The 26,608-nt window shown below is 39.1% G+C and overlaps 1 protein-coding gene across 1 annotated transcript in view; it reads right to left on the bottom strand.

The window, feature by feature from the left end:
• Nucleotides 1-24,581, bottom strand: part of LOC140359973 (protein FAM124A) — a 30,887-nt gene extending 6,306 nt beyond the window's left edge. The window contains exons 1-2 of the mRNA XM_072445258.1: nucleotides 24,487-24,581; nucleotides 16,260-16,291 (exon numbers count right to left, since the gene is read on the bottom strand). Of these exons, the coding sequence (XP_072301359.1) occupies nucleotides 16,260-16,291; nucleotides 24,487-24,542 (88 nt within the window). The 5' untranslated portion in view covers nucleotides 24,543-24,581. The remainder of the gene's footprint in view (nucleotides 1-16,259; nucleotides 16,292-24,486) is intronic.
• Nucleotides 24,582-26,608: the final 2,027 nt, after the last annotated feature.

The following is a 26,608-nucleotide window of genomic DNA, read 5'->3' as shown; positions in this document are numbered from 1 at the left end:
AGAGAGAGAAGAGCGGGTTAGACATACGGCAGAGGTTAAAGGACACATAATACGCCTCGCTTGTATCGTTATTGTCCTTTAAACATGCTCTGGAGTAACTTTGCTTTGGCGTTTCCTGTTTTACAACTGAAAATAATGTATCTACAGTCGGGGGAATAAACAAAAGCTAGCTCATCCCTACTTGCTAATATAAGCACACAGTTGTAATGAACAGTATTTAGGGACTTGAAACCAGCAGAAGATCTCTCCTTTTGACGTTATAAATCCGGGAAATTTGAAACAGTTTGGCTCAAAGGAACAGGACCTTGTGAACGTGAACAAAGCTACGCACAACTCAAGGCATGTTTTTGATGAATTGACAATGTTATCACTCAAAACTGTAAATTTTTGCTTAAGTTGTGTCATTTAAAGCTGAAGTAAATATTTAAATCTATCAAATGTATGACTTTTCAGTGAAGTGAAGCAGCTCATTCACTCTGAGCGACTCTTTCTTCCGGGTTTTGCAGTTTTAGTCTGGACTCTGACCCGCTTCAAAAACAAAGCAGATTCACAGACAGCGTGAGCGCCGAACTCGAGCACCGCATCTCGGGTTGTTCCTGCCCTAATCCGCGGTAAACTTGCGTGTGTTTACTTCCCCCTCGCTCTCGCCTCACGTCAGGCCCATTAGACTTGTGTTTCTGGAGCTCATTCAGGTGCAAAGACTGAACGACTGACCCGGAAACCTCTGGCCTCTGCAGATACACAGCCACTGAGCGTAATCTGAAGCAGAACGCACCGCTAGAAAGAGTCTGGCAACAGGAAAGCAACTGGTGAGACAGAGATACAACAATGAACACAGTGAAAAAAAAACAGATTTCTTTGCCTGAATGAACAGAGCCGGCTCGTGGTTTGAAATACCCAAACAAACACATGTCGAACAAACACTTCAGGCTATTTTAGTATTAACACTGACTTTATTTACATCCACATAGAGGCGCTTTGTGTGTTTGTAGACGGGAAGTATGTCTGTGCTTTTCTCTCAACTGGATTTAGCAACACTTTTATTTCTCTGACGACCAATCAGCGTTAAATATACTGTAAATGTGAACTTTCTGATCACTCTCCAGATTCATTAGGTGTAGAACTTAAATTAGAGTGACATGTTTGTTATGGTTACTGTGCTAATTTCCCCTGTGAAACCCGTGGACGTGAATCACTGACTAGTTGCCCGCGGCGACAGCACACTGAGCTGTCGCCTGGCCCGGGGCCCGGTCCTGAAACAGAGAGGCCGCGCTGGGACCGGCCTGACCGACTCCCGGAGGAGCCACTGGCCTTTAGCGAAAGGACAAGTTTTATCTGGAACCAAAGGGTGACATTTTGGAAAGGTTAAGCTCAGGTTGCACGAGAAAAGGGAATATTCAAGACACAACACAACGATGTTACACGATGCAGATTATTTATTCATTATTTGTAGGATATTCAAGCTTTTTTCAATTGCGTTTTGACAGCGTAGCCTTCATATTTCACACTTTTGCATTGCTTTTGTACTAGAGGTGTGCTATAATTGTCTAAGATAATATAAATATTAAAATTACAGTTAATTTCAAGAGTTTAAGAACAAACTTTGATCCTTTTGTGTTCATTTTTACAACAAAGACATTGACATAATCATCTGGAGGAGGGGCAAATGTTTCACAGACTATAATAACTAACAACCAGTACAAACAGCCTCAAGACAGCCACAAGGACATAAGACTAAAAACAATGAGGTTTGAACAATGTCGAGCAGTCGTCTTGATTTAGTAACAGTGTCATTTACATCTTAAAGAACATTGATGCTCATTACGAGCTCACTAAAGTCACCTGATGCTTCCGAGAGCCCACACTTCACTGTGATTGGTCAAATCCACCTGTCACTCACTCGGAACGTTACAGAGGCTGAATCACAACATGATGCGATGAACAGGATCAGTTTGTCCCAGGGATAAAATCACCACAGTTCATGCTCAGCTCTGTATATTTTATTTATTTTATTTTATTTTATTTTATTTTATTTATTTTATTTATTTTATTTATTTTATTTATTTTATTTATTTTATTTATTTTATTTATTTTATTTATTTTATTTTATTTATTTTATTTATTTTATTTATTTTATTTATTTTATTTATTTTATTTATTTTATTGTTGTTTAATGTTTAAAAAAATAACCAGTAAAGTAAGGTTCAATCCCAGTTCAGTTTGGAGTCATATTTGTGGTCAGTGCTCTACAAACCTCAGCTGCTCTTTTAATCCTGCTCTAATTCAGTCCTCATGTTACAGCCTCAGCACTTTGCCAGTTTTGGATTTGACTTGGGGGAGATTTGTCAGAAATGTTTGCACGTTCTGCCCCGTCTGCTTTTCCTTGTGCTGCTGCTTCAGGTTTTATGCTCCCGTCCAGTTTATGGAGCGTTATCTTTGTGTTTGAACAGCTTTAATCCCACTGCACTGTCTGTCCGGCTGGAGAACTGCTGCGTGATGATCTTTCAGCTGAAACACGGTATTTAAACCCGACTGATGCAATTCTGAAACAACCATGTGGAAAGACGAATCCCATGGTCATGGAGAAGAGGTAGAGAAGAAGTAGTTGGGAATTAAAAGGAACTTGTGTTTAAAATCAAAACCTCAACCGTTTAAATGTAATGTCACACTGTCAATGCTTTTGTTACAGATATTATACGTTTTATTCTTCTTTCTGCTTCTGTTTCATGAAATACAAACTAATTATGCAACAAAACATTCAATCACAAAAGTGTCTAATCCGTTTAATCCGTGCGTTTCCTGAGCTCGGCTTCTTCTGTGCCACTTCGTCTCTTCAATCGCAGCTAATGACAATCTGAGTCTGACAAATAAACAGAGATTAAGCTCGTGCCAAAGAGACGCTGTTTGGACCAGCGTCTCTTAAGATGCTAATCCATTTAGTTACCACGGCAACAGACTCAGAGTTACACTGAACCCTCTTCTACAGGCGGAGTTACTCCTCTGAGTCAGGTTTATTTAAACTCTTCATGAAACAGGCTGGAGTTACTCCTCTGAGTCAGGTTTATTTAAACTCTCATGAAACAGGCTGGAGTTACTCCTCTGAGTCAGGTTTATTTAAACTCTCATGAAACAGGCTGGAGTTACTCCTCTGAGTCAGGTTTATTTAAACTCTCATGAAACAGGCTGGAGTTACTCCTCTGAGTCAGGTTTATTTAAACTCTCATGAAACAGGCTGGAGTTACTCCTCTGAGTCAGGTTTATTTAAACTCTTCATGAAACAGGCTGGAGTTACTCCTCTGAGTCAGGTTTATTTAAACTCTTCATGAAACAGGCTGGAGTTACTCCTCTGAGTCAGGTTTATTTAAACTCTCATGAAACAGGCTGGAGTTACTCCTCTGAGTCAGGTTTATTTAAACTCTCATGAAACAGGCTGGAGTTACTCCTCTGAGTCAGGTTTATTTAAACTCTCATGAAACAGGCTGGAGTTACTCCTCTGAGTCAGGTTTATTTAAACTCTCATGAAACAGGCTGGAGTTACTCCTCTGAGTCAGGTTTATTTAAACTCTCATGAAACAGGCTGGAGTTACTCCTCTGAGTCAGGTTTATTTAAACTCTTCATGAAACAGGCTGGAGTTACTCCTCTGAGTCAGGTTTATTTAAACTCTCATGAAACAGGCTGGAGTTACTCCTCTGAGTCAGGTTTATTTAAACTCTCATGAAACAGGCTGGAGTTACTCCTCTGAGTCAGGTTTATTTAAACTCTCACTGTCTAAGTCTGGTTTGCAGATGGAGTTAGCTCGGTGTAAATCCAGACTATATTCCGTGGTGCTTTAAAGCGGGGAAAGAGTCTCGATACAGTTTGCCGAGTGCGTTCTTCACGTTGAGGTCGGGAACACTGGAGTTTACATTGCTGTGGTTTGGAAAGTGGAGCCAAAGAGCAATTCCAGGGATTTCTATCTGACGGAGACGATTCCTCGAGTCGGAGAGGACGATCTGGTTTGAATGAGGCCTGTGGATTTTACTTTAGGGTTTTATGTCAAAGGGACTGGGAAATATGATAAAGATGTTACAATATAACATCATAATTGTTGTTATGAAAGTATTAAATATTCCAAAGGTTCAGGTTTAAACAAATACACAGAAGTGGAATGTCAGATCAAACAGATTCCTTTCAGCTGTTGTGCATAAATCAATGTAATAAAACAATAAATCAACTAATAAAGAGTTTTGGCCGACGAAGACCAGCGGTGGAAAGAACAAAAGTAAAAGTACTGCACTTGAGTAACATTTTGGGCCGTCTGTACTTTCCTTAAGTCGTGTTTACAGTGTTTTTTTATTCATTTGAGAGAAGAAAACTGCACTTTCTCCTCCACTACATGTTTTAACTGGACTGAAAAGGACAAAGCACTTTTCATTTTGTTACATTTACTCACACATTCAACAAAATTCCCTGGAAACTTTAAAACATTCATTTAAATCGCTTCCGTGGACCAAAGTTCAGCAAAAATCTCCATCAAAATCACTGAATTTAACCATTCTCAAACTCTGTGGGAGCTACTTTTACTTCATAAAGTACTTCAATACTTTTACTCGGAGTTAAACTTTATTCAATGTCTAAAACAGTACAAGAAAAAACAAAAGGAGCCACATTAATCCAGTCTTTTTCCTCCTCTGCACCTTAGAACTTAAATATAATCAAATCTATGACTCACACTGTCCAGAAGATATATATTTAACTTCGTGTAACTTATTGGCCCTTTACTTTTCACGGCGTATCACAATCTCGGCTTCAGTCATTGTTCAGCTGAAACATCAGTTTAAAAACATAATCTCTCACAGTTTTTTATCTCCTGGCCGGCGTCCAAAGAAAAGCCGGTCCGGACGAGAGCTTTAAACGGACAGATTTCAAATAAACAATCGGGGCTTATACTCCCGCCGCAGACCGTAAAACAGAACAGATACAATCACAAAGAAAATGGTGTTTAACCTGGAACCGGCTCCGGCGAAAAAGTCTGAGAAAGAAAAAAAGAAGCCGTAAAAACGTCCGCGAGCCAGATGTTTCTTCATAAACGGAGCGGGATTACAGCCTTTTCTGTGCAGTTTAAATGACACACGGGAACACGAGGCCGCGATAACGGGCGAAGTCGTGTTTTAATCATCGCGATCGCACTAAAAAGACTCTAAAACACAGAGACAGTTATTTGTGAGTTTTCTTGACGTAGAAGCGTTCAGTCAGCATGTTTCAACGTTTATTTGGTTAAAAATGTGTTTAAACGTTGAAATACTGTATTTTCTGGCCTATAAATCGCACCAGAGTATAAGTCGCACCAGCAAAAAAATGCATAATAGATGAAGAAAAAACATATATAAGTTGCACTATAACAGTCCAAGTCGTGTTTTAATCATTGCGATTGCTCTAAAAAGACTCTAAAACACAGAGATTAATACAGTAAATACAGTTTTGTGAGAGCGACAGCGACGGTATCGAATCAAAATGTCCAAATAGAATAAACTGTGTGGGATTTTTAACATTTATTTGTGAGTTTTCTTGATGTAGAAGCGTTCAGTCAGCATGTTTCAACGTTTATTTGGTTAAAAATGTGTTTAAACGTTGAAATACTGGATTTTCTGGACTATAAGTCTCACCGGAGTATAAGTCGCACAAGCCAAAAAATGCATAATAGAGAAGAAAAAAACATATAAGTCGCACTGGAGTATGAAATGCGGTTGCAAGTGTGAAAATAAGTATAAGTCGCACTCCGGCCAAAACTATGGAAAAAGGTGCAACTTATAGTCCGGAAAATACGGTAGAATAAACTGTTTGGGATTTTTATCAATAATAACATTTATTTGTGATTTTTCTGGACGTAGAAGCGTTCAGTCAGCATGTTTCAACATTTATTTGGTTAAAAATGTGTTTAAAAGTTGAAATAATGTTTGTCTAATTGAGAAAACTGATTAATTGACAACTAAATAATCATTAGTTGTGACCCTAAAATAAAATATATTTTTTTTACTGATATTTTGTATTTAACTATTGCATTTTGATCATTGTAATCCACAATATTGATGTAAAAACGGCTTAAATCTCTTTTATTTACATGTTTTTATTGTTGAAAAATTTTGACACGTTTTTAAAAAAAATGGCAGGACAATACAACATTATATGAAAGAATAAAAGCGTGTAAAAGAGTGTTACGTAACGTCTGCTTTTCACATCCGCAAACCAGGAAGTAAAGTCCTGTTAGCATGCTAGTTGTTGTTAGCTTTTGTTTGCGCTCTGGCATAACAAAAGCCTGGTCTTAAAGTCATAAAAATAAACTCATATTATAAATAAACTTTTTTCTGCAGATTGTAGAAAAAAGGGGATTACGGGGATTACGCAGACTAAAACAAGATGGAACATTTAATTTCACAACTCATTTTGACTTTTAGCTCTGAGAGGAAAGTCTGTATGAACAGTTCCCACGGAGAAGTGCTGCATGTCTGGGCCAAATGAAAACCTCGTGTCCCCGTCTCTGCAGCAGAACGTGCAGCTCGTTCTTCTGAGCAGATCTAAACCAGGACTTTAAAATGACAAGGTCCAAACTAGGACTAAATATGCACTGAGATTTGAGATTTTCTGTCAAAGGTAAAACGATCCGAACCCAATGTATTCTATAAAGACAGTCACATGTGGCAGAGAGAAGATCATAAGTAGTTTTGTGAATCATAAAAGGCCGTGGCTGGAGAGCCAGAAATCGGCTGCTTCTCTGTGGTCTCTGTTGTCTGTCTGTGGTCTCTCTGTGGTCTGTCTGTGGTCTCTCTATGGTCTCTCTGTGGTCTGTCTGTGGTCTCTCTGTGGTCTGTCTGTGGTCTGTCTGTGGTCTCTCTGTGGTCTGTCTGTGGTCTGTCTGTGGTCTCTCTGTGGTCTGTCTGTGGTCTCTCTGTGGTCTGTCTGTAGTCTGTCTGTGGTCTGTCTGTGGTCTCTCTGTGGTCTCTCCTTGGTCTGTCCGTGGTCTGTCTGTGGTCTGTCTGTGGTCTCTCTGTGGTCTGTGTGTTGTCTCTCTGTGGTCTCTCTGTGGTCTGTCTGTGGTCTGTCTGTGGTCTGTCTGTGGTCTGTCTGTGGTCTGTCTGTGGTCTGTCTGTGGTCTCTCTGTGGTCTGTCTGTGGTCTGTCTGTGGTCTCTCTGTGGTCTGTCTGTGGTCTGTCTGTGGTCTCTCTGTGGTCTCTCTGTGGTCTGTCTGTGGTCTCTCTGTGGTCTCTCTGTGGTCTGTCTGTGGTCTCTCTGTGGTCTCTCTGTGGTCTGTCTGTGGTCTGTCTGTGGTCTCTCTGTGGTCTGTCTGTGGTCTTTCTGTGGTCTCTCTATGGTCTCTCTGTGGTCTGTCTGTGGTCTCTCTGTGGTCTCTCTGTGGTCTGTCTGTGGTCTCTCTGTGGTCTGTCTGTGGTCTGTCTGTGGTCTCTCTGTGGTCTCTCTGTGGTCTCTCTGTGGTCTGTCTGTGGTCTGTCTGTGGTCTCTGTGGTCTGTCTGTGGTCTGTCTGTGGTCTCTCTGTGGTCTCTCTGTGGTCTGTCTGTGGTCTCTCTGTGGTCTGTCTGTGGTCTCTCTGTGGTCTGTCTGTGGTCTCTCTATGGTCTGTCTGTGGTCTGTCTGTGGTCTCTCTGTGGTCTGTCTGTGGTCTGTCTGTGGTCTCTCTGTGGTCTGTCTGTGGTCTGTCTGTGGTCTGTCTGTGGTCTGTCTGTGGTCTCTCTGTGGTCTCTCTGTGGTCTGTCTGTGGTCTGTCTGTGGTCTCTCTGTGGTCTGTCTGTGGTCTCTCTGTGGTCTGTCTGTGGTCTCTCTGTGGTCTGTCTGTGGTCTGTCTGTGGTCTCTCTGTGGTCTCTCTGTGGTCTGTCTGTGGTCTGTCTGTGGTCTCTCTGTGGTCTGTCTGTGGTCTGTCTGTGGTCTCTCTGTGGTCTCTCTGTGGTCTGTCTGTGGTCTGTCTGTGGTCTGTCTGTGGTCTCTCTGTGGTCTCTCTGTGGTCTCTCTGTGGTCTCTGTGGTCTCTCTGTGGTCTGTCTGTGGTCTCTCTGTGGTCTCTCTGTGGTCTCTCTGTGGTCTGTCTGTGGTCTCTCTGTGGTCTCTCTGTGGTCTCTGTGGTCTCTCTGTGGTCTGTCTGTGGTCTGTCTGTGGTCTCTCTGTGGTCTCTCTGTGGTCTCTCTGTGGTCTGTCTGTGGTCTGTCTGTGGTCTCTCTGTGGTCTCTCTGTGGTCTCTGTGGTCTCTCTGTGGTCTGTCTGTGGTCTCTCTGTGGTCTCTCTGTGGTCTGTCTGTGGTCTGTCTGTGGTCTGTCTGTGGTCTCTCTGTGGTCTCTCTGTGGTCTCTGTGGTCTCTCTGTGGTCTGTCTGTGGTCTGTCTGTGGTCTCTCTGTGGTCTGTCTGTGGTCTGTCTGTGGTCTGTCTGTGGTCTGTCTGTGGTCTCTCTGTGGTCTCTGTGGTCTCTCTGTGGTCTGTCTGTGGTCTGTCTGTGGTCTCTCTGTGGTCTCTCTGTGGTCTCTCTGTGGTCTGTCTGTGGTCTCTCTGTGGTCTCTCTGTGGTCTCTCTGTGGTCTCTGTGGTCTCTCTGTGGTCTGTCTGTGGTCTCTCTGTGGTCTCTCTGTGGTCTGTCTGTGGTCTGTCTGTGGTCTCTCTGTGGTCTCTCTGTGGTCTCTTACTGAGGGCTTCAGGGCTTCAGTCGTGTTTGGGCCGTGTGAACTTTGACCCTTTGCTTTGTTTGTGTGTCATGTAAAGATCGACTAATGATGTGAGAAGAAACGAGCGCAGACTCGAGAGGGAAAGAGTTTAGACCTAGTTTAGACCTGATTTAGTCCTGGTTTAGTCCTGGTTTAGTCCTGGTTTAGTCCTGGTTTAGACCTGGTTTAGACCTGGTTTGGACCTGGTTTAGTCCTGGTTTAGACCTGGTTTAGACCTGGTTTGGACCTGGTTTAGTCCTGGTTTAGACCTGGTTTAGGCCTGGTTTAGACACTTGTTTGTGTTGTGTTGTGTGCGATGGTGCGTTCACTGTCCCCGTTGCGTTCGTGTAAAAGGCACGTTGTGGGCGGAGACAGAAGGAGGTCAGGCTGAAACGATGGGCGGCGACATAAACACGAGGGTTTTTGTTGTCATCGGGCGTAGAGGGCGTGTTCTCTAACTTGAGCTCATTGTGACGGACTGAACGGTTTTTCTGTTTGTCTCCACGAAGCGGCTATTGCTCTGCCAGGAATGTCCCACAGTATGGCATTATTAAACATATCTGCAGTAGCTTCTGTTTATTCGATTACAAATAAACCACCATAAAATAGCACATAACTGGCAACGAAAAGGGCCGATACTTTCTTTTGTGTTGTTGGTACAGACGGTACGAAGCGGCTTCTATCCTCAAAATGGATCAGAACCAACGAGTGTGACACTTGAGACCCACGAATAGAAGCTTCTCTAGGATAAAACCTTCATAAACTTCATATTTACAGAATTTAGTGCTTTGTTTGTCAATTTAGCATAAATATGTGATGTTTCTGCGTTATTTTTATTTTTTTTTACTATTTAAAAAGAAATGTATATATATTTATATTTTTTACTCTTTATTTTTTTCCCTTTTTTTGTTTCTTTTTTTACTCTTTTTTTTACTCTTTTTAATTTTTTTAAAACTACTTATAACTTTTTTTTGGTTCTTTTTTAACTCTTTTCTTTTTACTCTTTTCTTACTATTTTTTGGTTCTTTTTTGCTCTTTTATTGATATGTTTTTACTTTTTGTAACTTTTTTACTTTGTTAATCACGCCTCATGTCACTTTCCCACTGACGCCACCTTTCGTCTTCGAAATTATCGTTAAACTTGGCAAAACAATAACATCTCCATGGCGACAGGCACCAGAAAAGTGACACAGTGTGCACCTTTAACATGAAAACAGCTTCATCTTCCTCACCACAACAGAAGAATAACATAAACATATACGTTACAATATCATCAAGTATTTCTGTCATTTTAACATCATTTTTTTTGCTTTTGTTTGAGTTTAGCATTTCTACATTCGCGCAGAGCCTTGTGTCGAGTCTAAACCGCCGTCTGTCCGTTTGAACTCTTTAACTGTTTCCAAATGTGTTTCTTGGCGCGGGAGCGGTGAACGCAGCTCGGTGCGCGGCGCTCGCCAAACGTCTTAATTAAAACATCGTGGTCGTCGAGATAATCACAGCTCTTCACGGGTTTAATTATGTCTAGTTCACTCAATAAGAAATAATCGTTATCGTTGACCAAAAGGTAAACTGTATATAATAGTACGCCCTGACGTGTCAGAATTATAGCTTAAAACGAGCGCTAAATAAACTAAGCTAAACTAACCAAAAAAAACGCTATGCTAAAGATTTACGCTAGACTTAAACGTGGCCTCTATAGTTCTTCTTTCCCTCCTCATTTCTTATCTTTTCATCATTTAGTGCACTACTGAAATAATTGTTAGCTGTCGCTCATAGACTGCATATAGGAGTGGACAGCGCTAGCCCGTTAGCCGCCGCCGGCGTGTTCCAAACAGGAGCGTGATTTGGCACCTTCAGTGTTTTATTTTAGCCACTGAACGACGATTACTGTCCGCTTTAGCTCGCGTTAGCAACAGGTTTGACGGACCGGCTCTGACCTCATTCCTGATTGGCTCGTGTCTTTCCAGTCGTGTAATCCGGTTCCGCGTTAGCCGCTGAAACCGCTAGCCGGTGTTGGCTTTAGCTGGCTCCGGTCACGGCCTGCGGCGCTAACTCCGTTTGACTAGCTTGTCCTTCCGAAACCACGCGAAAATAGTCACTATTTAAAAAAGATTACGCAACAGAGAACGGGGGTGGATAATCACAAACAGCGTACAACTACTTTGCTAAGATAGGTGTTTGCGCCTCAATGCTAATGCTAACCTAACTTAAAACTTAAATTGGAAGTAAAATAATTGATAAGATGTTGTTCCGTTTGTTTTAGTTTAGCATTAGCATAGACACAAGCACAGACGTATCCTCCAATGAAGTGGTCGCATTGTAAGTCAGACTTTAACTGTCGTAATCTTTAAATATGTGTTATTTTAGCCGGAATCCGGAGCCTTCTGAGAAAAGGCAGAATGCGCGCAGTTGACATGCTAATCAAACGGAAGTAGCGCAGTTTGGCCTCGCTCTGACCACTGATATACACAGTCTATTCAGCACAACAATTAATATTTGCACTAATGAGATTCAGAACTTTTGAAACCGTTTTTTTTACAACCCTACGATACAAATATACAAACGTAGCATAATTTAATGTCTCGCTAATGGGCACAACAACACTTTAAACACTGCCGCTAAACGCTAACATACTTTAACCTCCCGAAAGGTGTTTGTGCCTCAATGCTAAAGCTAACCTAACTTAAAAATTAAATAGGAAGTAAAATAATTGATAAAATGTTGTTCCGTTTGTTTTAGGTTAGCATTAGCATAGACACAAGCACACGCCGTAGTACACACAGACGTATCCTCTGATGAAGTGGTCGCATTGTAAGTCAGACTTCTGTTGCGTAATCTTTAAATACGTGTTATTTTAGCCGGAATCCGGAGACTTCTGAGAAAAGGCAGAATGCGCCCGTTGACATGCTAATCAAACGGAAGTAGCGCTGTTTGACCTCGCTCTGACCACTGATATGTACATATGTACATGTCTATTCAACCCAACTGTTAATATTTGTGCTAAAGAGTTTCAGTTAGCAACTTTTTAAACTTTTTTTTTTTTTTTACAAAACTACGATACAAATATAAAAAACGTAGCTTAATCGTATGTCTCGCTAATGGGCACAACAACACTTCAAACACTGCCGCTAATCGCTAACATACTTTTACCTCCCGGTGTCCCGCATAACGTCCACGCTGACCTCTGCGTGTTCGGTTAGCACAACAGCAAGCGTCGCGGAGGGAATTATGGGTAATGGAGCCGGGGTCAAAGGTGAGGGGGGTCTGAGGGGACCACCTGTAAAAACACTGAAAAGGCAACAACGGGCCCCGATTGTGAGCCAGAGGAACCCGGGACAGTGAACGCACCGCTGCACGCGCACACAAACATGCCGGGACCAGGGACCAAAACATAGAATAAACTGGACTTAAAATGGACTAAACCGGGTATAAACCAGGACTTATTTACTTTTACTTCACTACATTTGAGTGAAGATGTGTGTACGTTCTGCTCCACGACACGTTTGAACTGGACTGAAAAGTACAAGTACATATTTTGGTATGATTTGCGACGCTGGTGGGATTCTACTTCAAGATTTGAAGATGTGTAAAAATGACAAGAAAATTTACATTATGGATTCAGTTTCTTCCTTGGACCAAAAAAATCTGCACAATTCTTTATTAAAAGCTCCACGTTTAACACTTAAATAGTTCTCAAAATATATAAAATACCTTCTTTTAATACTGTTTTTTACTGTTAATGTACATTTTTCAGCTGGTACTTCAATACTTTTACATAAATAGATATTTTTATGCACTACTTTTACCTTTTCTTGTGCCATTTCTGCCCCTGTCTGTACTTTTAAGTAATAAACTTGAGTACTTCTTCCACCACTGAGAACAACAAATTGTGCTTTCGGCAGTGTTAGTACTCTTTATACGTGTACTTGTACTTTACTGCCAACGTGATCTTTTTGCGTTTGCATTTCACGGGTATCACAAAACTCACTAGATTAACATTATGTGAAGAAGAAATCCACAATTTATTACGATTTGTAATGTTTTATACAACGACGACGAAAGCGACGCACTAAACACTTCGTTGAGTCAGTTTAGATTTCATTATATTTTTTTAATTGTACTCGAGACATTTAAAGTAACAGGAAACAAGTACAACATTTTGGTTCCGCTGTCGACTATGAGCAGGTCGACTTATTTATATTTTTGTTTATTTGTTTGTCCTCAACACAGAAACGAGCTTCGGGTGATGCTAAATGCTAAATGCTAAATAAGGCTGCGCGGTTTTGGACAAATATCTTTAATTACAATGTTTCGGACAAAAATTGCGATGTTTTGATCGTAGGATTTTGAAACTAATGCATTTCACAACTTTGTAGAGGTGGAAACTACAGTACGCACTTTTTAATTATTTCAGCGTCAGTTAAAACATATTGCATTTGCAGAAAAAGCGATAAAATCGGGAAAAAGGTGTAGTAAAAGGACGTCTTAAGGCTTATTTTATCCACATTTTACATAATACGACGAGATCATTGCTCATAAATAATTGCAGACTTTGCCGTTTGCTAATTGCGACTATTCAAATTGCGATTTTGATTACGATTATTCCCCCGCGTAATGGTACAGTCCATTGTCCATGCCCCGCTGTCATTCACACCTCTGTCGACCGGGACTTGAACTCCGGAACCTGATTCGGACCCGGTTATGTCGCAGTTTGGACCGGATTAACGCTCTAAATTTAGCGTAATCCTCCTTTTGACAAAGTCCCGCCGGAGCCAAAACATCAGGGGTCGCGACCTCTGAACGGGGCTCGCTCAAACGTGACGCGAGACTCAAGTTTGTTTGGAAATCCAACGTGACGAAGACGAGAAATCCAGGAGAAAAAAAGCTGCTGAATCTGAGCTCTTTAACCCTGTTCTGACACTGTTCCTCGTCCCAAACTCAGCTGGAGTAGCATTTAGCTTCATTCACGCTAGTTTGACAAATCCTGGTTGGAAAGTCCTCTCCCCTCCGAGCGTTAAAAACACTCCGTTCTGAATCTCCTCCATCCGCGACGTGGTTGAGAATCTTCTGCTTTTTTTTAAAGTCCGTTAAGTCTTAAGTTTTAAGTCGTTTTTTCTTGCATTTCCATGAGAACGTTTCCCTTGCTATAATTCCCTCCGCAGCCTGTAGCTAGCGCCAAAGCTAAGTTAGTCCCGGTGGAAACAGCAGAGATCCAGAACATGACATGTCAAACTAAAAGTACTCAAGAGCAAGTTTAAAGTCTAAGAACAATACCAATACTGCAGAATATTTGTCCTTTAAACCACACTTCACCGGAGATAGACGCAGTTTATACCAAAACTGTGGAAAATTATGGCCAAAGGCACAACATTTCCATGGAAACAAGCAGGAGGAGGCTCCTCTAGGTCGAGTACGAGTCAGGTTTGTGGAAATGCAAGCTCACTCGGTGTAATAAAAACCTTTAAAATTGGCTAAATGATCCCACACTGAAGCTTGAATCTACATCGTTAGAGGCAGATCGTGTCCATTTCCGATTCCTCCACGCTCCGTAACTATGGCAACCAGCATCCATCAGCCTTAAAGCGAATAAGAGCTTTTAAAAGTGTTTTTTGGTGGACAGAAGCTACGTGACCTGGGTCATTCTCACTCTGACTATAAACAGCTCTTTGCAGCTGTCAAACAGACACAAATCACACGGTTTTGGCAAACGAGAAAGTGAATTTAGTCCAGGAAATGAACAAAATCAAGCTTCAGCAGTTTGAAGGAAACAAACAGAGCTTTGACAGCTCATCAATCAAACTGTTTATCTCCAGAATCAAAAAGGAAGAACATGGAAAAAACACTAACTTATTACAACATTTTTCAAAATCTTGAGTTGGAGTTTTTTAAGATAAGATAAGATAATCCTTTATTGTCCACACATGGGGAAATTTCATTGTTGCAACGCAGGTAGATACAGAGGTAGATACAGAAGAAAAGAACAGATCACTTATAGGAAGTCTGAAAAACACTCTCAATAGAAGATCTTCTATAAACAAAAACTCCTATAGACAAAACCTCCCATTTCCCAACAAGGGATGGATGATGGAAGATGGATGATAGAAGATAGATGATGGATGATAGATGATGGATGATAGATGATAGATGATAGATGATGGATGATAGAAGATAGATGATGGATGATAGATGATGGATGATAGATGATAGATGATGGATGATAGAAGAAGATAGAAGATGGATGATAGAAGATAGAAGATGGATGATAGAAGATAGATGATAGAAGATAGATGATAGAAGATAGAAGATAGATGATAGATGGTGGATGATAGAAGAAGATAGAAGATGGATGATAGAAGATAGAAGATGGATGATAGAAGATAGATGATAGAAGATAGATGATAGAAGATAGAAGATGGATGATAGAAGATAGAAGATGGATGATAGAAGATAGATGATAGAAGATAGATGATAGAAGATAGATGATAGAAGATGGATGATAGAAGATAGATGATAGATGATAGAAGATAGATGATGGATGAAAGATGATGGATGATAGAAGAAGATAGAAGATGGATGATAGAAGATAGAAGATGGATGATAGAAGATAGATGATAGAAGATAGATGATGGATGATGGATGATGGATGATAGAAGATAGAAGATGGATGATAGAAGATAGAAGATGGATGATAGAAGATAGATGATAGAAGATGGAAGATGGATGATAGAAGATAGATGATAGAAGATAGAAGATGGATGATACATGATGGATGATAGAAGGTGGATGATAGAAGATAGAATATAGAAGATGGATGATAGAAGATGGATGATAGAAGATAGATGATAGAAGATAGATGATGGATGATAAAAGATAGAAGATAGATTATAGAAGATGGATGATAGATGATGGATGATAGAAGATGGATGATAGAAGATAGATGATGGATGATAGAAGATGGATGATAGAAGATAGATGATAGAAGATAGATGATGGATGATAGATGATGGATGATAGAAGATAGATGATAGAAGATAGATGATGGATGATAGATGATGGATGATAGAAGAAGATAGAAGATGGATGATAGAAGATAGAAGATGGATGATAGAAGATAGATGATAGAAGATAGATGATGGATGATAGAAGATAGAAGATGGATGATAGAAGATAGATGATAGAAGATAGAAGATGGATGATAGAAGATAGAAGATGGATGATAGAAGATAGATGATAGAAGATAGAAGATAGAAGATGGATGATAGAAGGTAGATGACAGAAGATAGATGATGGATGATAGAAGATAGAAGATTGATGATAGAAGATAGAAGATTGTTGTTGTTGTTGTTGTTGTGTTACTTTTAATGGCGGTTGGCAGCCAACTGAAAAGGTGCATTTACCGCCACCTACTCTAGTTGTACGTCTTCAAAGTATGTGTTTTACGCTATACTTTAAAAAATATAAAAAGGAGAGAGAGAATGAGAGATAGATAGATAGAGGATAGTGTTACCATGTGTTAAGCTCTTTTGTGATATAATTAGTAGTTGAAACATGGTGGAGTTGAGGGTAAAAAGACTCACTGCTGGTTGAAGACAGAGGACTGTAATCCGACCTGGAAGAGAAAGACAGAAACATTTGTTAGAGACATTGTAAATAAGTCTTTGTAGGATCCAGACTTTACTACACAATAACACGAGCGCTGGATTTCCGCTGAACGTTCGCTTTCACATTTAAAATACACTCGGGACGTTTCTATGGTTCAGGTGGAAGCTTCGCAGTTCATAATGGACTTAGCAGAGGCCGGCGTTTCCATTGGAGACGGAGCGAAACTGTGAGAGGAAATCCCCACCGTTCAAACTGCTGCTGACGCTTCAGAACAAGGACCGTGAATTCTACGTCACGACTTGTCAGGATTTACTACGACTTCATGTTGTTTCGCAGTTTACTTCCTCCATGAACTATACAACTGACTGTAACAAATGAATCAGTGACGGGGAGAAGACTTTGAAAATGTATTTACGGTATTTTCTAATGTATTGTGTCTATGTGTTTTATTCTGAATACTTTAGGATACTTTTAGCTTAATGTTTTAGAGTTTTAGCTTAATGTTTTAGAGTTCAATGTTTGTAAGTGCAAAAGTCGGCTTGGACATTGAGTTTTGTAATATTAAAGTGTAAAATAGGACATAAGATTAAAACCGATTTTTGTTTCGCCGTTTCTTATGCTTTTATTAATTATTATTATGATTTTTGCACATTATTATTTTGCCCAAACGTTTTTCCTTTTTAATAAGAGAACTAGGGCTGAAGTCTTGGGCAACTAAAAGCTTCAATAATTTTTTCAATTTTGTTTTTATTCATTTATAATTATCTATAATCTGACCAAAAACATTCACAAACCAAACTAAAAATCCTAAAATTCACTCAATAACATCTTTGCACACATTAAAGTTCCAAAAAAACTGCACAAAAAAGCTGAATACCGTATTTTCCGGACAATAAGTCGCACCTTTTTTCACAGTTTTGGCCGGGGTGCGACTTATACTTATATTTATACTTATATACTTATACTCCGGAGCGACTTATATGTGATATTATTTGTTATTTTCACACTTGCAACCGCATTTCATACTCCAGTGCGACTTATATATGTTTTTTTCTTCTCTATTATGCATTTTTGGCTGGTGCGACTTATATTCCGACTCGACTTATAGTCCAGAAAATACAGTAAATGGATCTGTCACTCCAAAAACTCCAACTAACTCACTCTCCTTTCTGCTTTTGTCCATAAACAATGTATAATAATAAGTCTAAAAACAATTTTGGTCGAGAAAAACACCACTGACCGATTAATCGACCGAACGACCAACACAAGAACCTTTAACACGTGTTTCTCACTCTCAGGGCTGAGTTTTTCTGCTTTTCTCACTGATGCGGCGCCGTTTGAAGCCTAAATTGTGTGAGTAAATTGCGTTACTCTAAAGTAGTATTCGCTATGTATTTTCGGTACTTTTAAACCCACTGTGAAAACAAGAAACGCATCCTTTTTGAAGACAATTGAACAAAAACGGAACATTTCCAATTCCTAAATTCCTCTTCATTATTTGTTTCGTTCTTTCTTCTTCTCGAGCTGGAATGTCACTGCACCAGATGCCCTCCCCTCGTAACCCGATTGTTGCTTTATCTAATTGAAATCCGAGAACTACAATTAGATTTCTGCTAATTTAATTTAACGTCGGCTGCTGCGGTATTTTCAACTCCTCAAATGACAGTGCCAAACGTTACACAGGAGAGAGAGGAAAAGAACATGTTTGAGGTGAAAATACACACCTAAAACTGCAACTTTAACTCTTAAAGGTGGAACTTTTATTCATCTTCACTTTTTTCTATCTAAGGGTGTCCAAACTTTTACAATCGTGTTAAAAAGTGAGAGTATCAGGTCCGTTTCACACCAAAAAAGTGATTTATTGTGATTTTAAACGTATTATTTTACAAAAACGTCAATGCAAATAAAACAAATACAAATTGTAGATAAGATATTTAGTTTAGATAAAAGGACACTATCAGTTGCTGGACATGTTAAATAATCTGAAAAATAAAGCTGTAAACCTCTTATTTTCAGTCGAGTCAAACATTCTGCGATGAATCAGGCTCAAAACAACAAATAAAGAAAATTACATTTATTGAGACTTTTATATTGACTCTACCTGGAGTTTTTTACTTTATTACAACTCCCTAAAACTCATTTTTTGTTGAATTAACTTTTTTCAAAGAGGAATTGTCCAAACCCAACAGCTTTACTCTGACTTAAATTTACCAAAGAAAATCGAGGCGAAATTCATTTAAAATCCGATGTTCCTAAGTGTTTGTTCACACTTATAATCAGAGTAAATCAGAATCAGAGGCCAAAACGACAGAGTCTCAGCTTCACAACGAGTCCAGACGTTTGTTTTATTCTCCAAAGGTTCAAGAACAACTTCAGTTTGAATTAAGGCTCGTTTTAGTCAGACGTTTCTGGAAAAATAAGAACAAGAACGAGGTTTTTGATGCTTGTTCCACTGGCGATCTCACTTTAACGCAGTCAAAATACACTTCAAACTGGATAAATAGTCCTTATTTCCAGCACTTATTGATTTGTTGTATTTAAATGTGTGTAAAGTGTCCAGAGCAATGTAAATATGAGACAAAATGTAAATCTGAGACAAAATGATCATAACAAGTTGTAACAAGCCATTTTCAGATGCATAAAACACTTGTAACGATGGTCCTTCTGCAGCAGGTAAAGACAGAGACGTTATTGTCCCCGGGGCAGAGACACGACAAAGTGGACACGGCAGAGCGGACACGACAGAGTGGACACGACAGACGGCAGAGTGGACACGACAGAGTGGACAGAGTGGACACAGCAGAGTGGACACAACCTCGGCAGAGTGGACGCAACAGAGCGGACGCAACAGAGTGGACACGACAGACGGCAGAGGGGACACGACAGAGTGGACACGACAGACGGCAGAGTGGACACGACAGAGTGGACAGAGTGGACACAGCAGAGTGGGCACAACCTCGGCAGAGTGGACGCAACAGAGCGGACACAACAGAGTGGACACGACAGACGGCAGAGGGGACACGACAGAGTGGACACGGCAGAGTGGACACGACAGAGTGGACACGGCCTCGTCTCATAATGAGACAGAAAGAATGTGGGACGGGTCTATTTCCTGGAGCAGGATGTTATCAATCTGACTCACAGTGAGACTTCTACTGAAAGCACCAGAACTGAAGCAGAAGCAGGTGAAAAGGAACAAATCGTACAATTAGAGTTATATTTTAACTTTGTCTCTAGTTTATTTATAACTGTAAGAACAAAATATATTACATGTTTTTCATCATGTAATCTTTTTACAAATAAGCCTTTATTATGTGTGAAAATTTCTTGCTTCAATTTGGAAACATTTATTTATTTTTATTACAGATTGGATTTTTACACTTTTACTGAAAAAAGATGTCAAATGTAAACACATTTATGGACTAATAATCACCACACAAGTCACTCATTAAACAAATTAACTGGATTATTCAACTTTTTGCCTGTGATGGCTAATGCTAGCAACTTAGCGGCTAATGCTAGCAAATTAGCGGCTAATGCTAGCAACTTAGCGGCGTGACGGCTCATTTAAGAGTGTTATACGTTATCATTGTGTGTCAAATAATAACTGTTGTGTCCTTTATAAGGGTTTGGTTGCTAGGTAACAGCTGTGGAATCACCTCTACCCATGTCATAGTTGTGCTCACGTCCAACCAGGAAGTACTATAATGATAAACTTTACACAAATGGTTCAAAATGGGGACAAAAAGGCAAAATATTTAGTAAAATCTCAAAATATAATCGCGTTCACTACGTTTTAGTGAAATGTGTCGTCTAAACTGCTTTATGCACTTTAAAATGTGTGTTTTTTAATGATATTCGTGCCCGACATCGTAAGGATTTGTAGGTTTTTCGGCAGAAGAAACAGGCACAGGTACGTTTTGATCCGATCATTGGAAACTCGCAGAATCTACACTTCTTTACGCACAGTCGACTTTCTGGAACGTTTTTCAGCGCGTCGCCCGGCGAGTTTTTCTGTTTTTAAGCCAGCGCCGTGTGTTCTCGACTCATCTTTGTCCACTTACACCGAATACAATACTTGAACGCTTAAACGACCCTCTGACGACGCGGTGCAGCTCGGGCCCCCGGACCCTTAATGAGGTCAAAACCCAGTCTCTAAAATGTGTTATATTTCCCCCGGGACTCGCAAAAGCATCGCGTCCGGACCAGAATCATCGCCAAAAGTGTAAATTTAAAAACACAGAACCTGCCGCACTTCCTTTAGTTAGTTTAGCACAGTTCCTTTAACGCACGCCGAGTCTCGACTGAAAACGGCTTAGTCGCGAGATAAGACGTCGGCTGTTGAACTGTAGCGTGTGAATCTTTTTTTTGTCTTTTTAGCTTCTTAATAACGTCACGATAGCAAAATTTAGGACCACAAAGAACGAACTGGACGTTTGGCCGCGTGTGGTTTGTTCGAAGCCGTTTTTCGCAACTTTCAGACGCGACGGCGGCGTTTTGTCGGTACAAACTCCACTCCTGACGTCCACAGAAAACCTCTTGACCACTTACTATGTTATTATTATGTTATTAGTATGATATCATGTTATTATTATGTTATGATTACGTTATTATTATGATATTATGTTATTATGATGTTATTATGATGTTATTATGATGTTATGATTATGTTATGATTATGTTATTATGATATTATGTTATTATGTTATTATGTTATTATGTTATGATTATGTTATGATTATGTTATTATGTTATTATGTTATTATGATATTATGTTATTAATATGTTATTATTATGTTATTATGGTGTTATTATGATATTATTATGTTAATATTATGTTAATATTATTATGTTATTATTGTGTTATTGTTATCATTATGTTATTATTACGTGATTATGAATTTTTCTTCCTCTGTGTCACTTCTAAACAACTCCACAAACTCCAGAGGAAGAGGAAGTGCAGATTCTTCTTCTGCGTCGCTTAGAGCCTAGAGCGCCCTCTTGTGGTTGTCAGTGTGAAAATAACGATAATATCACATATAAGTCGCTCTGGAGTATAAGTCGCACCCCGACCAAAACTATGAAAAAAGGTGCAACTTATAGTCTGGAAAATACGGTAAATAATGCACATTTGCGTCTCCTTTCCCACGAGCAGGAGCATAAACGGCGTAAACACGGTCCAGGTGACTGTGACAGAGCGTCTATTCACCGACACGACACCGCACGAGGGGAAACACACGACACGTTCAATGACACGAGGAAGGACAAAATACTCTCTCTGACTGTGAGCCATGTAAAAAATGTTTGCTATTGCGTCTGTTGTTCTGGAAATGTGTAAAATTAGAATATCGAACGTACATGGGAAGTAAAAGGAACAGTAAAGCTGCAAAAGACACGGTTTAGGAATAAAAATGGAACAAATGTGGTGTAAAATCTTTCAAATGATTGGTTTTTTGATAATTATGCATGTTTTTGTTTTGTTTTTTACAGTTCTGTTGTGTTTTATGAGACATTTCAAGCCTAAAAACAAGATTTACAAGAGATGTTTGGGCATTTCTGATGAAATTGCAATAAAATATATCGACACTGACAGAAAAATCCCTTAAAAAAGGACAGAATTTTTCACTTTTTCACTTTTTCACACTTGTTACTCTTAAATTGAGCCCATTTTAGACCTGATGTGGACTTGGTTTGGTCCAATTCTAGTCCTTAAAAAATAGCAATCTGCCTTAATTTGGAAATGGACAAATTTGAAATATTAGTTGGGGAAAAAAAATAATTTAAATATGCCTTAATTTTGTTTTTGAATGTTTAGTTGATGTTTATGTTTTGTTTTTGTTTTTTGCTCTCTGGTCAGATTCTGTTGTGTTCTGTTTTGTTTTTTTGTCCTAAAAAAAATGAAAATTAATTAATAACAAATACAAATTATTTGAAAAAAAAGAAAAATTGAATAAAATGAAAAGATTAATTTTACAAAATATAAAAATATTAAATTAAATCAATAAAAAATCAATAAATACATACAAAGTACAATAAAATAAAAAATAACATGACATTTTGATTTAATATTGCAGCTGTGTTTGTTATAAAATGTATTTTGAGTCTGTTTAGTCCAGATAACAATGATCTAAATACAACTAACAACTTCATAAATATTTTTTTTTACAACTAAAAAAGTCAACAAGTCACAATTCGTCAATTAATGGTTTCAGCCCTGATCAGAATTGCGTTTGACACTGTATAATCAAGACAGACGCTCATTATCCACAGAGCTAAAGGAGAGCACGTGTTTCTAGGTCTAATGCACAGACACAGGGCAGTTTTACTACAGTCACGTACCATCAGCGCGAAAAGAAGAACGTCTTTGTTTGTCAGCTGCGGCGAGAGGGATGATCTCCAAGAAAAACTCACAAGAGATTTGATTTGAGTCTGATGAAGGACAAATACACACAATTTTCCATCGAATTACGCTAAGTGCACAGGACCAAACCATTTAAAAGTATCACATATAAAACACCGTAAAATTAGAGATATTTTGCTGATTTTTGATAACTATTAAAGCATAAAATGTGATGATCTTGATAAAGAAATGTCTGTTTTTTGTTAGTTTATCAATTCATCAATGTTTCTAGACTTTTTACACGTATAATTTGTTTGCTCAAGACGACAAATCAAAACGTTTAGTCAGAATTTTTCCATAAATATGACAAAAATCACTCCTCGAGCAAAATGAAAAGTATTTTAATCTTATCTGAGCTCTAATGATCAGTTTGACATAATAAAAAAAGCACTTTTTTACATTTAGGTTTATGTTTTTAAGGAAATGCTGAGCAAAACGGACTTAGTTTTGCTTTGAAAATTGCCGCATTTGTTTTAATTGAACTAGAAAATACACAATTTAGTCTAAAATTGTCACTTTTCTTTAACAAAAAAACATAATTGATCTTTTAAAAAATGTCACAATCATCATTTATTTAGTCTTTACAATTACATTTTGACCCAAACAAGTACAATTATCGATTAACCGATTAATCGTGACATCCCTAAATGCAGAGCAGTAAAAGTAAAGTTTCCACTGTAAAAACTGATTTATTTATTCCATTCATTCATAACATGTAAGAGCCATGATCAGTGACATACAGTTCAAATGAATGAAAAGGAGCAGAAACAGTAATAATTCTTTCTTAAACGCAGTTATTGCTCTTGATTCTCTGATTTCTTTTTCTATAACTTCAAATAACAATGACTCACAGAACTGTATACGCTCAAGTCAAAGTATTTGAGTTTTAACGTGTGTTTTTATACGTGGCCCTATAGTTACTGTGTCATTTACTGTCACTAACGACAACTGTTCGTGTTGTTTTGGACCGTCATATGATTGCTTGAATAGCCTGAAGCACAATTTATTACACAGTTTACAAGCGTTTTGTAGTATTTCTGCAAACAACAGTGTCGTTTTAGTGTTGGAAACACTGGATATGTGTGGACGATATCTAATTGACACATATTTAGGTTGAAATATATGTTTTTTGTGAGTTGTTTTGGATTATTTGCACTTCATTTGCAGGTTAAAACAATTGGATCATAAACTAAACTAAAGACACGGGCGTTAATTATACGAATATTTTTAACGTTCTTTTAAACAAATCCATTGTACATTCTAAAAATAGAGGAAAGCGGAGGCAAAAGTGAAGTGGAAAATGGTGCGATTTCACTGGAGAAACTGGGATTAACTGCAGAATGTCACACAGTATGAAAATTCAAGCTGTTTTTTGTGTGCAAATGGACATGTGAGTGACACCAGAGCCTGCTCTAAACACATTTACAGTTGTTTTTCATATTATCTGTTCATTTAGATGGAGATTATGACAGACACAGCATTTTTTATGGAGGTTTTTTATGTTCAACTGGACAAATACTTACAGAAATACTGTTTAGTTTAGCATGTTATTCATAAACACTTTTGAGGCAAGAAGATATATGTTTTTATTCTGATTAATACAGAAAAGCAAACGAGTGACATTTCTACCCTGGAAAATCAAAACGGTGCTTATGTTTTTTTAAAATCTAAACACTTAAAATCATTCGCTTTTAGATGTGACGTCAGTAAATCGTTGAAAATGCCATACGGTTTGTTGACTTTTTGAGTATTTTCCAGGATACAGTCTTGTGGTGTGAGTGGATTCTTCAACACAAACTTACCCTCCGGTCTCCGCTCCCGAGTCCACGCAGTCATCGTCCGCGAGTGTCTTCTCCATCTCCAAAATCCTCTTTTAACTCCTCCGCGCGCGCCTCCTCCGCATTTCAACCGTAGCGGGCCGAAGGCGTCCCAAACTCGGCTAGAGCCTGTGGTGTTGTCCCGCCGTGCGCCGCGGTTCTCTCTCCGCCTCCTCCGTCACCGGCTCAGAGTGAGTCCGGCCCCGGGTCTGAGCCGGAGGAGGAGGAGGAGGAGGAGGAGGAGGAGGAGGAGGGGGGGAAGAGGAGGAGGAGGAGGAGGAGGAGGAGGAGGGGGGGAGGAGGAGGAGGAGGAGGAGGAGGAGGAGGAGGAGGAGGGGGGGAGGAGGAGGAGGAGGAGGAGGAGGAGGAGGAGGAGGAGGAGGAGGGGGGGGGGGGGAGGAGAGACATCCGAGCTTCGTGTGCGTCAACTGTGCGCGGAAAGACATTCGTCCGCTAGAGGGCGCCATTCTGCTGAAAGTAAGCACTGATAAACCACTTTTCCACGTTTTTATTGGCAAAATTATAATAGTGTTGGGCGAAGTAGACACAAATGTATTTAGCAATGTGTGAAAACATGTCTTCAAACGTGCGGTTTAGGTTTTTATAATCAGATAAATGTGAAATGTCTGTAAAGTGAATGTCAAAAGTGCAGAAATATTTTTTTACGTTCTTATTTGAGAGTTTTCAGCATAAATATTATTCATTTTTATTTTCAATCTGCTCTTTTTGTTGTATTTTTATATAAAAATATATACTCTAAATATAAATGTTGCATATTTTCAAAACAACATTCACCACATTATCTCAATTTCCATATATTGCCTCATTACAGGAGCAATAATCACAATAGGCTATTTACAGAAAACATTCAAGACGTGTGTGCCATTATTGTTATTTTTCCATTATTTTATTTATTTATTTATATATTTTAATTATTATTATTGTACTGCTATATAGTTTTGTTTTAGGTTTAAATTTTGAAATGTGAAAAAAAAAGAAGAAAATACATGAAAATTAAGAATCAGAATAAGTTTTATTGCTATTGTCTGTTAACAAGAATCACAAACTAGGAAGTCAGCAAAACAATGAATTATAGTAGTAAAATAGACAACAATAATAAAATAAGGAATGCATAAAAAAACAATGTGATGACTAAATAAAATGTATTAATGCAGAGTAGATTTTCAGTCTGATAAACGATAAAAAATTCAACTAAAAGCACAGTTTATAACAATAAATGATAATGAAATGCATTTATACAGTAGAGCCTTCCATTCACTCCACACTCGGTGGTTTATTTCCTTTTATTTAAAGGACAACATAATCTATTCAACAGTTTGGTAAGAGAGCAGGTTAGAAGTGCTTTAATGAACATGAAAATCAAAAACAGTAATTGATTTTATTAACTTATTAATTTCCAACTTAAAGACGCACAAATTATGTTCGGTTCTTTGAGTTTGAATGTTATATTTTCTAGCCTATTCTTTTCAATGTTTTTGTCTGTTATTATGTCTATTTTAGAGCTTTACACGATTTATATCAATATATATCCAACCATTTATGCCTTTTCTTGTAGAAAAAGCTTCAGTTGCAGTCATCTGTACATCTGGTCAGAGTCCAGATGAATGGAACACTTCTGGACGAATGAGGGATTACACCGACACGTCTCTAAAGTATAGACAACGTCAACATTTACTTATTGCGTCCGTCCTTCTTCTTGTTTTCTTCTTCTTGTTTTCTTTTCTGTTCCTGCTTTTCCAGGCGACGTGCTACGCTCCTCGGCGACCTGATGGCGCTCTGGGACTTGAAGTGTGTGTTGAATAACACGGTGTGGTGGTCCGAGAAGTCGTTGCGCTTCACCGTCACGTCGGTGACCTTAAAGCTGGCGTGGCTCTGGACCAGGTCTAAGGTGTGGCCTCCGTCGTGAGTGGCCTCTTGCACGTGCTGAACCAGGGCGAACTTGTCCATGACCTCCTGGAACTTGCGCGTGAAGCTTTTTTTTGGGCAGTCGACCCAAATGTTGAAATCTCCCCCGATCAAAACCAAATCGTGCTGGGAAAAGGCTGTGGTCAACAGTTCTTCCAGCTCTTTAAAGAACTCAGGACCC

The sequence above is a fragment of the Eucyclogobius newberryi genome, unplaced genomic scaffold (genome assembly GCF_026437365.1).
Source record: "Eucyclogobius newberryi isolate DKJ021-1_F unplaced genomic scaffold, fEucNew1.0.hap1 SCAF_14, whole genome shotgun sequence".
In the NCBI taxonomy this organism is placed as follows: Eukaryota; Metazoa; Chordata; class Actinopteri; order Gobiiformes; family Gobiidae; genus Eucyclogobius; species Eucyclogobius newberryi.
The sequence above is the reverse complement of the archived record's forward strand: the minus strand, read 5'-3'. Positions and strand labels throughout refer to the sequence as shown.